Source organism: Cricetulus griseus, chromosome 8 (genome assembly GCF_003668045.3).
Source record: "Cricetulus griseus strain 17A/GY chromosome 8, alternate assembly CriGri-PICRH-1.0, whole genome shotgun sequence".
Lineage (NCBI taxonomy): Eukaryota > Metazoa > Chordata > Mammalia > Rodentia > Cricetidae > Cricetulus > Cricetulus griseus.
Genome location: NC_048601.1, coordinates 94864935 through 94877975, shown reverse-complemented (window position 1 = coordinate 94877975; position 13041 = coordinate 94864935). Strand labels below are relative to the sequence as shown.

The window sequence follows — 13041 nt, the reverse complement described above, 5'->3', positions numbered from 1 at the left end:
TCTCTTCCTCCCTCACCTCTGCCTTCAGCATGCCCTTCACCTCAGGCTCTTCCTCCCTCACCTCTGCCTTCAGCATGCCCTTCACCTCACTCTCTTCCTTTCCCAGAACCAACTGCACACTAATATCCATCTCTCTGTGGTGGAGAGCTGGCTCAGCAGTTAAAAGCACTGGTTGCTCTTCCAGGGGACCAGGATTCAATTCCCAGCACCCACATGGCAGCTCACAATTGTCTGTAGCTCTACCTTTTCCACTTTTCTGACTTCTGCAAGCACCATGCACACACGGATGGATGGATGGATGGATGGATGGATGGATGGATGGATGGATGGATAGATGGATAAATAGACAGATATATAGATAGAGACATAGATCATATAAGTGTGTGTATATGTATGTATGTATGTATGTATATGTGTATGTGTGTGTATAAACAAATCACCCATATGCATAAGATAAAAACAAACCTATCCATCCCTAGGACAGGGATGACCCATCCCTCAAGTGCTTCCCCTATGTGGAATTGTGCCACCAGCAGGTACCAGTGGGCCCTGAGGATGTTAACACACTTCTTGTGTGACAGGTGACCTTTGAGCTTCAGACCCTCGATAGCTACAAGGCCAGTGACCTGCCCAAGGGCCCACACCAAGTTGTTGCAGAAGCTCCCTGTGTGGACTTCCCTTCCCTCCCCCAGAGCACCCACAGAAATGCAGACACAGAAGCAGGGTACATACTGGTCCAGCCATCGGGCCCCAGCTGCCCCTGACCTGGCTGTATTTCACCTTTCCCCAGGCTTGCCAATGCAGATCCTGAAGCCGGCCACCTTCACGGACACAGCCCACTACCCCTTATTGCTAGTGGTGTAAGTATGACAGCCTTCTTCTTTCTCCAGGTGTCTTCTTCAGACTCAGCAGCGCAGGGGAAGAGGATGGTAGACTCTTAAGGGGAGAAGTAGAATAAATGATGTTGCTTGTTTAGATCTTAAGATAGATTGGTTTGTCAGCAAAGGACAGGTTCTTTCTGTAACTCCGGAACCCGCCCCCCCAGAGGTAGAAGCACAATGGGGGCGCCCAGGTACCAGTGATGTGGTTTATTGTCACTGTAGTGAGATTATGAGAACATTTCTGTCCTTAAAAAGTGTATAGGACCATGGTCCCGTAAGATCATATCATCTAGTGGCATCTTCATATTGCTCAGTTTGATGTTTATGCCACAGCATGGCCAAACAGCACAGTTCCCACAACACACCCCTGCACGACACTGCATAATAATGACACGAGAGCCACTCACCCATATCTGTCTTCACTGAGTCCAGCCCTGTCTGTAGCACTGGCCATTCCCCATGATGTAAATTTCACTGGGAATGCCTTTGAAGCCACAGCATGGTATCCTCAATGGAGAAGGAAAGAGCCACGTGCAATGCCCCTGCCCTCCTCACGGGGAAAGCTTCAAGTGCCTGCCTCCAGGAGAGAGTGGCACCTCACCCTTCAAACTGGGAAAGTCATTGGGCCAGCCTGTGTGTTGTTTCTTCCAACTTAACCATAAAGAAGGTTCCTAAGCCAAGGAGCGGCTGAAGGAGTCCCATATCCTGGGCACTCAAGTGACAGGCATGAGGGTGGGAGCAGATCAAGGTATGTCAAACCCCAAGCACACAGGAAGAGTGTCATCATGTTGGAAAATGCTCACTGGAAGAAGAGTTAGGGAGACATAACTAAGGTGTTTACCACACCAATACAAGGACCTGAGTTGCATGTCCAGAAATTATGTTTTTAAAAAGCCAGGTATGGTGACATACCCTGTAAGTGCAGCACTGGGGAAACAATCAGGAATGTCCCTGGGCCTCCCTGACCTGGCCAGGGAGGGACCCCAAAAGCACAAAACAAGTCACATGGTACCTGAGGAATAACACCAGAGTTAACCTCTGACCTACACACACACACACACACACACACACACACACACACACACACACACGCACACACACACACACTCGTCCTTGAGATGACTGGGATGCCTTAGGATTCTCGGATGCCAGCTATGTGAATGATACCTGGCTCACACATCCTAGACAGCAAGAACCCGAGGCAATGGAGTAGGCACAGGGTACCAGGTCAGGTCAAAGTAAGGACACAGCCCCCCTCCCCAGGAGAAACCTTCTCAGATGTGTTATCTGCCAACCACAATGCAGCATGCTGAAGACCTATCTCTTTAGGGACGGTACCCCAGGGAGTCAGAGCGTGTCGGAGAGGTTTGAGGTAACCTGGGAAACAGTGTTGGTGAGCAGCCACGGAGCAGTGGTGGTCAAGTGTGATGGCCGAGGCAGCGGCTTCCAGGGAACCAAGCTCCTGCATGAGGTCCGGAGACGGCTGGGCTCCCTGGAGGAGAAGGACCAGATGGAAGCTGTGAGGTGAGTAGCCATGCTGACTGGGCAGGGGTGGGGCAGGGGAGGAGGAGAGGATGCACTCAGCAGGGGCTGCACCTTGGGCTTGTCAGTGGCTACACGCTTGTCAGTGCCGCCTACACGCATCTTGTGCTCGCACACCCACCTGAAGCTCTGCGGACAATTGCATGGACATCTCCAGGGAGACCGCCAGCAGGATTCTCCTGAAGGCTTCCGCACTGACTTCCACACAGCCTGGTGGCTTCTGTGTTGAACTGATCTAAGCACAGGGCCAGAGGCCAAGACTGAGCTGGGTATATGTATTAATCACTTTTATTATATAGTATATGTATTAATCACTTTATTATCCCAGCAGACAAGTCCCTCACAGGCAGCAGCTTCCAGGAGGAGAGGTTTATCTGGGCTCCCAGTTTGAGAAGGTGCCACAGTATTCATGGTGGCAGGGGCCTTGGCTGGGAGTCCTCAAATCTCATCGGGTCAGGAAGCAGAGAGAAGATGGCAAATGAAGCTGGTCTAGAAACTTGAAAAGCTACCTCCCAGTGACCCAAACCTCCAGTGAAGGTCTCCTTCCTAAAACCTCCCCAAATATGACACCAGCTAGGGACACAGGAGCCTATGGGGACATTTTATATTCAAACCATTGCAATCTGCCTGGCTTCTCTATGCTGTGGCTTCTGTGGTTGGTTGTGCAGGCATCTCCAGAAAGGGAGGGAGGGAGGGAGGAGGGAGAGGGAGGGAGGAGGGAGGGAGAGAGTTCAGAGAGAGAAGATGAGTGGGGGTGGGGCAGGGCCAAGCAATCACCTCTCATGACAAAGAAGACCCTGTGCATATATGGGTGGCTGGTCAGATGCCATCTGGACTCTAAGCAGTGACCTATTTTCAGTTCTTACCCTCCTCCACATGCTGTCACCAAGTCAATGAGACATTAAGTGCCACCAAGAAGAGAAGGAGCTCAGAAAAAAGGGATACGTGCTCAAAACCATGCTTGACATTGTCCTGGGAAATTTAAAGGAGCATGAAGAACCTGTGTCAGGATCTATCGGGCCTCCAGGCTCACTCTGGGTGCAGGGGGGTGGGTGGGGGCCCAGAAGGCTCACAGCACCCAGGACTGTGAACATGACTGCATGGAAAGTAAAGTGAAATAGCCCCACCACCCCACAGAATTGGAGGCTTCGAAGGGCAAGGAAGACCCATGTGACATGGGCCATCCTGGTGGGTGTGTTCATCAGCACGGGGATGATGGGAGAGGTCTGGGCTGGCTGAGCTCCTGTGTGTGCTGGAGACTGCAGCCAGCTGACACCCCACACCTGAAGCTCCAAAGCTTCCAGGGAGAAGTCTTGACTGACTTTTCAAAGCATATGTTCTTTAGAGAACGCAGAGGGCCTTCTTCAGAGAGTATTTGCCGCCTTTGTGTCACTGTGATCAAAATGCCGGCGGAAATGACTCAAGAGTGGAAAGGTTTATTTGGCTCACAGTTTCAGGAAAGTCAGTCCGTCATGGCAGGGGAGGTGTGCCAAGGTTCCTGGCAGCTGGGAGCTTGTGGAGGCTGCTCTTCATATAGTGGTATCTAGGCTGAACTGCACCATCTTCAGAAGCCTGCCCCTGATACGTCACTTCCACCATCTGGGACCCTCTTCCTAAATGATCCACAGTTCCCCACACAGTCCCATCACCCAAGGAGCAAGTGTTCAAGGCTCAGAACGTGAGCTTGTGGAGGAGAGTTCAGATTCAAGCCACACCAGGGAGTATGAGCCAGCCAAAGATAGACAAGATGATGTCTTCAAATCCCATGAATATTATAGACAGAAATCACATGGGCTGGAGTGATGGCTTAGTAGGTAAAAGCTCTGGCTGTTCTTCCAAAAGACCCAGGTTCAACCCCCAGCACCCACATGGTAGCTGGTAGCTCAGAATTGTTAACTCCAGTTCTAGGGAACCTGATGCCATCTTCTGGTCTCTGAGGGTATTACATGTACGTGGTGCACAGACAAAACCTCCATATACACAAAATAAGAAGGCACAGACGGGAACATCTCAAGAGCCCATCATGGAAGGCATGTCTGTGTGGATGCTTTTGACAGAAGTCAACAACAACAACAGCACACACACACACACACACACACACAGACACACACACACAACACACACACACACACACACACACACACACACACACACACACACACACGTATTTGCCTTTAAGGCAAGGAGCCTTGTAGGCTCTGAAGGTCCACAGAGACGGCAGACCCCAGGGCTGGAGCTCCAGAGACCAGCAGTGTCAAGAAGATGCAGGCTCTGTCCATCTATGCAGCCAAACAAGACAGTCTCACTCCCAGTGACTTTTCTCAGTTGAAGATAGCCATGTCTATGATATCAGCTTCCACAGTCTTTCAATGTTACTAGCTGGTCAGGAAGACAGAAGATACTTCCAGAAACTTCCAGAAAGGGAGAAAGAGCTCTGTGACTTGAAAGCAGCCTTGTAACCTTCATTTTGTCACCCTGGACTTGCCCTTGTGATCCAGAACCCAGAACCCCACACACAAGCAAGAAATAGCCAAGAATGGTTGCAAGGCTGCACACCATCAGCAAGCAAGCTGCAACATCAGACAGCAAGCTGCAGCACCAGACAGCAAGCTGGGTTTCCAGGAGACCAGGTGACCCGGATTCTGGGTGTGAGATAATTCCTGTCAGAGGAAGGACAGGGACAAATGAATACAGACAGAATACTTCTGTCTGTAAGGAGGAGGAGCAGGTGGCTGCTGGGTACCCACACTGCACAAGGCAGACTTCGCAGGGATAGGGAGGCAGCATTTGACAGGCTGGGATTGGCGGGGGCTCACAGGAACCATTCTAGGATAGAGAACTGTCCTTGCCTCTTGCCCTCCTGCCTAGTCTCCTTCCCTGTCTTCTGTTCTTATTTCATTCCATCTGGCTTACCTCGTCCCACTGAGGCTCGGTGTCTCCTCCCTGTTATGGAGAACACAGAAGAAAGATCAGAAGTCCTTCAGACTCACCTGTGAACATGTGGTCCCTGGAGTCATTCCCTCAGAGCTTAGGGACAAAGAGATGGAGGCTGTTTTCATTCATTCTCTATAAAGATGGAGTGAGCCCAACAGCTAATGAAAAACAATAGCAAATGTGCTCTAGAAAAAAATCAGTAATGTCACTTCTCAACCACAGGCACTCACACACAAGAGACCAGTAACTTCCTGAAGCTCTCTAGCTCTGGATGTCTTCCACCTGCTCATATACTCCTGGAGCCATCCTGATGGATATAAAGTCCCCTGTGAGGAAGGTCCCATAAACCAGCACCTTGCCACAGAAGGGAAGGTGGCAGGAAGTGCAAGGGTGCGGCAAAAGGGGCAGGGCCTCTGGTGTCCCTGCTGCTTCCAAGGTTGCAAGCTGGGAGTCCCCTCTAAACCTCAACAGGGTGCTTTGCATTTAGAATGTGAGCACAGTGAGCATAAATAAATAAATAAATAAATAAATAAATACAGTAACCAACTGCATTTAGAATCCCAGGATCCTGTCTAGTTTACAGAAATTCTTCATCCATGCTGTGGCAGATCAACATGGCTGTGGACTACAGGCTATAGAGAAGCCCCACATAGGTCTCACGCCTCTCTTCCCTCTGCCTGCAGGACCATGCTGAAGGAGCAATACATTGACAAGACACGGGTGGCTGTGTTTGGGAAGGTGAGTCATGCTGTCTTCTGTCGTGACTTCTAGGGCTTGGAGTGCAGAACTGTGTGTTACCACCACCACCTGTGGCCTTGGGAGAGGGAGAGAAAGGAGGGAGAGGTTAGTGACTGAAGCTTTGTGGGGAGGGCTTGTCTTTGGCCTTTGTCACATGACCTAGAAGGAGAGAAAGCAGGCCAGGCCCTTCTCAGAGAACTCCACTGACCTCCTCGTTTCTTCCCTTGTAGAGCCTGGTGAGTTCTGGAGGGTACTCCAGGACAGGAGGGAATGGGATCCAGGGTGTGGGTGTCCTCCCATGTACAACCACACTAATCCCCACATTTGCTCATATGGAGGGAAGACTGTGGGTTCCCTGTGGCAGTTTCCACCTGGCAGTTCATGGCATAGCCTCGGCTGGCCCATCTGGACTGCAGTGAAGGCCCGGGGATGGGAGTTAGGTCTCCAAGGGCCACTTGTATGACAGAGTAGGCCACCCTCCCCTCCTCATACAGCCTAGCCTGGAGACCCCTTACTCTCAAGAAAGCCAAGAGCTCATGGCTGTGCACCTCTTTCCTCCTGTGGAAGCCCCACCCCTTCAGAAGAGCACCCCCAGTCAGTACCAGAATACGCGCTGGGGGCCTGATGGTATCATGTGGGACACCCCAAAGACAGGTGCAACAGAGCCTGTCTTTGTTCATGGCTCTCACCTAATACTTCACCAAAAGCAACCTGAAGGAGAAAGGGTTTATTTTGGCTCCTAGCTCCATGATGAGGAAGGCATAACAGCCATGGTTGTGGAATTTTTGCATTACATAATCTGTGGGTAAGGGGTCGGGAAGTAAAGGAAGCAGAAGGACTGTGGCCAGGAGTATTGTTGGCAGTGACCTTATATTTTAACACCTGAGCTAGAATCCCAAAATCCCTTCTTACCTAAAGAGGGTGTTCATGGCCCCAGTCAATGCCCGCCAGCTAGGCCCATGTCCAAAAGGTTCCATGGTCTCCCAGAGCAGTGCTGTTAGCTGGGGCCTCATGTTCCAAACATGAGCCTGCAGAGTCACTTTATCTGAACTTCAATCTACCTGGGCACCTGCAGAGGCGAGGCCTCAGGGACAACCACCGTGGGCTCTCTCCTCTTGGCTCAGAGGCAGAACAGAGCCTCGAGATGGCCCTGAGGCTTGTTCTAGACACTCTTGCCTGTGAGCAGACCAGGGCCAGCTAGATCACTGAGAAACTTAACTGGGAGTCAATACTCACCACATCCCTTAGCCCTGTCTTTCTAATTCCTGACTTTCTAATACCCCTGTGGCAGAAGTGAGGGAGACAGAGCCTGAGGCTACATTGAGCTTCACTCTCCCCAAACATACGCCAGTGCACCCATCTGGAAGCCCGCTTAGCTTGGCCTTCTTCCTTTGCCTCAGGCAGTACCGCCCACTGGGACCATGTCACTTTCTCTGGTCACAGCAGGCCCAGGGTCATCCGGTTGTCAGTGGGCTTTATCAGAGTGTGGCTAGCTGGGGTACACAGGCAGTCAAGTGTGCCATGTGAGGAGGGACCGTGCACCTTCCGATGCCATTCATTCCCCCACTGCTGGAGACAGGCAAGCAGTAGCCTGGGTTGCTTGCATTTCCTGGTCTGCTGAGTGGGGCCTCGCACTTTGCTTAGTGTCACAGGCTTTGTTTAAAAGTATCTTAAACAGAGGTTTTGTGAGCCTCCAATTCGGGTTCCCCACTTCCCTTCTCTGCCAGGGTGCCCAGCATGGGCCTTCAATTCTTTATTAGTGTTATTACTTTCTCTCTCTCTCTCTCTCTCTCTCTCTCTCTCTCTCTCTCTCTCTCTCTCTGTGTGTGTGTGTGTGTGTGTGTGTGTGTGTGTGTGTGTGTGTGTGGTGTGTGTGTATCCGTGTGTGTGTGTATCCGTGTGTGTGTGTGTGTGTGTGTGTGTGTGTGTGTGTGTGTGTGTGTGTGTGTGTGTAGGCGTGCACTCAAGTTATAGCATGCCTAAGGAGATAAGAGGACAACCTGTGAATGTAGCTTCTCTCCTTCCACCATGTTGATCCCAAGGACCGAACTCAGGTTTTCAGGCATAGCCGCAAGTGCCGTTACCAACTGAGCCATCTCAGCAGCCCCAGGTGCCATCACTTCTTTCAGGACTTTGGCATTCTATGACCTTTCCTCTTGTCTCATGAGATATGTGCAGCCTGGCTCTGTGTGTCCATTCCCCCCACAATGAGGGAGCTCAGGGCCAGGGAGCCCTGTGCAGCAGTGTCTGCTCCACACACACAAGGGGACATCTGTGAGCTGTGTCCTGTGAGCTCTGGCAGAGACTGCAGGCCACCATGCAAAGTGTAACCAGCCTGTCATTTAAAACCTGAAGGCCCACTAGGGGAAAATGTTTGAAAGAAATGCAGAGTGACTTATAGGAACATGTAGAGTCAAAATATATTGCTTCCTAGAAAATGATGTGCCCAGTGCCGTGGTGCACACCTATAACCCCAGCACAAAGCCAGCCTGTGCTAAATTGTAAGGTCCTGTCTACAGAAGGACAAGGAAGATGAGGAGGAAATGGAAGAAGGAAGGAAGGAAGGATAAAAGAAAATTGAAATGCTTTTGTTGTCAATTAAAGACAGTGACAAGATTCTTCTGCTCTGCCTAAAAAAAGAAACACCATTACAATACATAATATAACAAACTATCAAACCAATGGAGAGCTTGGCATGATATGGTTGTCACCCAGGCTTCATCAGTTGTGGGATTCTCCACACACCATGTTGCCATGGTCTGCACACCCAGTTTTGCACATGAGTGTGCACACACATACACGTTCATAGAGCTACATGTTCACATAGAGTCTCAAACGAACATGTTCATACCACAGCAACATTTACACATTCATACACATGCATTCACACATACACACATGAGCTCACATGTTCACGGAAGGACACAGACACAGTATCATTCATATGCATACAGCTGTTTTTTCAGCTGTGTGCCCACACACACATATATAAGCACACATGCTCGCATGGTCATATGTTCCTTTGCTTATATGGCCACATATATACAGGTGCTCACAAATGTTCAATCCTCTCTCTCTGTGTCTCTCTCTCTGTGTGTGTCTCTCTCTGTCTCTGTGTGTGTGTCTCTGTCTGTGTCTCTCTCTGTGTGTCTCTCTGTGAATGTGTGTCTCTCTCTGTGTGTCTCTGTGTGTGTGTGTCTCTCTCTATCTCTCTCTTGTCTGTCTCTGTGTATGTGTCTGTCTGTCTCTGTCTCTGTGTGTGTGTCTCTCTGTGTGTCTCTCTGTGAATGTGTGTCTCTCTCTGTGTGTCTCTGTGTGTGTGTGTGTCTCTCTCTATCTCTCTCTGTCTCTGTGTATGTGTCTGTCTGTCTCTGTCTCTGTGTGTGTGTCTCTCTGTGTGTGTGTCTCTCTCTGTGTCTCTCTGTCTCTCTCTGTGTCTCTCTCTCTGTCTCTCTCTCATGCTCACTCATACACCCACTTACTCACACAAGCCTTCTGCAGCCTCCACTGACCCCTAGATCTCTCAGCCCATTTGTACTCAGGAGAGTGTGACATCCGTCCCATTCCCTTGACTTTTCTCAGCAGACTCTAATACTTGGAATGTGCCAGACAGTGACAGGGTACAGCTCCAGCTATGAGACCCATGCTGGAGTTCCCCATGCCCAGCAGTCAGGTCACATAGGTGCCAAGGGCTCACCCTACCTGCAGGACACATATTAGGGTTTCCTGAAGTCCCAGGCTGGGTGTCATGCAGGCCTGTTCTCCACCCTGCTGTCACTGGGCTCCGGTTCAGCTTCTGAGGGATTGCACAGAGACAGGCACCAGCTGTAGATAAGGAAGTGAAAGGGAGGCTGGGCTGGAATGCTGGACACCAGCCTTCCTCCGTCACCATCCTAGCAGGGGGTGTGACCTCATGTGAGGATCTCCGTGTCACTAGCACACTTATCCCAGGTCTCTGGGCACTAGGTCCCGAAAAGGGGGAGACCGTGTCACACAGCATGGAACCAGGGAAGTGTTTAGTCTCTCATTTATTGCACAACAAGTATATTTAAAGTTCAAATCTTTGAAAAACTACATGAACACATACACATTAGGGGCTGGCCTTCACAGGTTGAGGCTAGTTTCCTACTGCATTGTGGATAGTGACCCTGCCCCTTGCCTCTTTTCTTCCCTCTTATGTCTCCTAGGATTATGGTGGTTACCTGAGCACTTATATCCTCCCAGCCAAGGGAGAAAATCAAGGGCAGACCTTCACCTGCGGCTCAGCGCTCTCTCCAATAACAGACTTCAAACTCTACGGTAATGGCTTTGATGAGACCCAGGGTTGAGCTTGCAGCATACCCCCCCATTCCCATACCTCTGTGCCCATCTGCAAGCACCCTCAGTATATAGTGACCCCCTGGGGCAGAAGGGAAGTCTCTGGTCATTGTTTGCTGTGAAGGTGGGTCAGTCCACCAAGGGACAATGATCACTCTCCAAAATCCAAGGCCAGCTCACAGTAATGACTTCACAAAACCCTGTCCATACAAGTGGGGAGGAGGCAGGTAGCAATGCTTAGGCTATCTTTCTTCTGCTGCAGGAATGTATGCGCTGGGCAAGTACAGAAGGAGGAAGAAGGTCGGTGGGGTGGGTAGTTACACACAGACAACACTGGTGATGACGAGGGTATCACTACTCCAGGGAGAGAATCCAGTGGGAGTCTAAATAACTGGGCTCCTTCTGCCTGCCTCCATCCAGACCCACAGGTGGCACCTGGCACCTGACCTGAGATCACTTAGGGTGAGAGAGAGCCATCTGCCCTACTAGACATGGCCCCTGACCTGTACAGTTAGAGTCCCAAGCCCTGAACTGTCCTCTCTGCCAGCCATCCCTTTCTCTGGCAGCAGGTGACTTTGGCAATACTCAACACAAAATCTTAAGAGGCTCTGGGAACACACATTCTGTTTAGCGCTCCTGGGCACCAGGCTGTGAGCCCCAAGGGACCCCATATTAAGTGATGCCAACAATCAAGGGCCTCTGTCTTAAGTCTGCTGCTGTGGGAGCGGTGCTCTTCCCTGTGTCCCTCCTGAGTCCATGCTCCCTTCCTTAGCACTTGTGGGCCCCATGCAGCAGACCCGGGCTGGGTGGGGCACTGATCCAGAAGCCTCTGAGGGGCTCATGACCAGGTCCTCACAGCTCTAATCCAAATGTCATTGACCTGTCTTTAAGAATGTTCCTGCTTCGGGCTGGAGAGATGGCTCAGAGGTTAAGAGCACTGACTGCTCTTCCAGAGGTCCTGAGTTCAATTCCCAGAAACCACATGATGGCTCACAACCATCCGTTATGAGATCTGGTGTCCTCTTCTGGTGTGCAGATATACATGGAAGCAGAATGTTGTATACATAATAAATACAATCTTTAAAAAAAAGAAGAAGAATGTTCCTGCTTCAATTCCAAAATAGCCTTCCCATGGGAATATGTGTAGTGTATTGGATTGTTCAAGTTCAATGAGACTTTAATTTCTTAAAGTCTTCATGCTATTCCAAATTTGCCTGATTCAAATATGCAGAAATTAGACCAAACTCCCCCCCCCCACACACACACACTGCTTTTGTTCAGTGCTGAGTGTAGGAGCCAGGGTTTCATGCATGCTAGGCAGGCCCTGTCCTGCTGAGCTCCCCAGCCCACCTGTATCTTAACAAATCACAGAGTCTCTTCCATTGCCCCCCAACTCACAAAGGATTTCCCCCAGAAGCCCTATGACATCAAAGTGAGTCCTCATCCCTGATTGTCCTGGCAGAACAATGCTGTGGAAACGTGTGTCACCTGGCATATATCAGGTCATGTGCAAAACCAGGACCTAAAATGATTAGAGAAATCCGATAGGGATGACACATTTAAGCATCTTCCCCAGACACACACACACACACACACACACACACACACACACACACACTGTTTGACTCCCATGCCATGATGTAGGAGATTAGGAGACAGCTTTTAAATCCTAAAATTTTAAGTCCACTGTGCTGCATACATTTAATTCTAGTACTTGGGATTATGAGGCCATCCTGGCTTACACATCCAGTTTCCAGATCTGCTAAAACTACATAGTGAGATCTTCTCTGAAAAAAAAAAAACAAAACAAAAACAAAAACAAAAAGCCTAGCATTTACCATGCAAGTAGCAAGGAGACAGCCCCACCCTGCAGCCTCATCCCTTCCACCTGGACTTTGCCCCAGTGGAGCTCTTGAGGACCAGGGATAACCCCTTCCCTTTGCCTCTGTCCAGCCTCTGCATTTTCTGAGCGGTACCTTGGCCTCCATGGACTCGACAACAGAGCATATGAGGTATGTTTGGCATAGCCGCTATTTGGCAAGACAGGGAGCCAGGTGAAATTGGTCAGTCTATTCTTCCCCTTCCTCCCACCCCACTCCCACCCACTCTGCCTTCCAAGGTCTACCATCAACACGTTGGGATCATCCCCCGCACTGCACTAAACAGGATTAATGTGGCCTCTGTAAACTCATCTTCCTCATGGTCGGCTTTGACGGGTGTGAGAGATGAGACAGTCCGTGATGCTGCTGGGGCCCCTGCTCCCTGCATCAAGGCCAGTTCCCCTTTGGGAGGGTGAACTGTGTTTCTCACTACTGCATCCGCCGTGCACAGGCAGAAGGCCAGAGCCCTGTGGTCAGGACATGGACAGAGAGGGACAAGGCTGTTCAGTGTTGCTGGGTGACATGATGGGTCTCTAAGGCCACCTATTCTTGGAGAAGCCCCTTCACTTTCTCCTTCCCCTTCTCTAAGGGAATCGCTTCCCCCTGTCACAGGCAGCCCAGATCTCCAGGGGCGCGGCATTTCTCTCCGCTTCCTTTGACCCCTCCCATCAATGCTCCCACCCCGCCCACCCCGCCCCCCTGCTCCCTGCGCATGCCCCACAGCTAACTCTGTCCCCTTGCCCCACACA

General features: G+C 50.6%; 1 protein-coding gene across 1 annotated transcript in view; it reads left to right on the top strand.

Moving 5' to 3' along the window:
• Positions 1-13041, top strand: part of Dpp6 (dipeptidyl peptidase like 6) — a 652844-nt gene that overhangs the window by 637521 nt on the left and 2282 nt on the right. The window contains exons 19-23 of the mRNA XM_035448706.1: positions 791-860; positions 2211-2405; positions 6041-6095; positions 10283-10394; positions 12366-12424. Of these exons, the coding sequence (XP_035304597.1) occupies positions 791-860; positions 2211-2405; positions 6041-6095; positions 10283-10394; positions 12366-12424 (491 nt within the window). The remainder of the gene's footprint in view (positions 1-790; positions 861-2210; positions 2406-6040; positions 6096-10282; positions 10395-12365; positions 12425-13041) is intronic.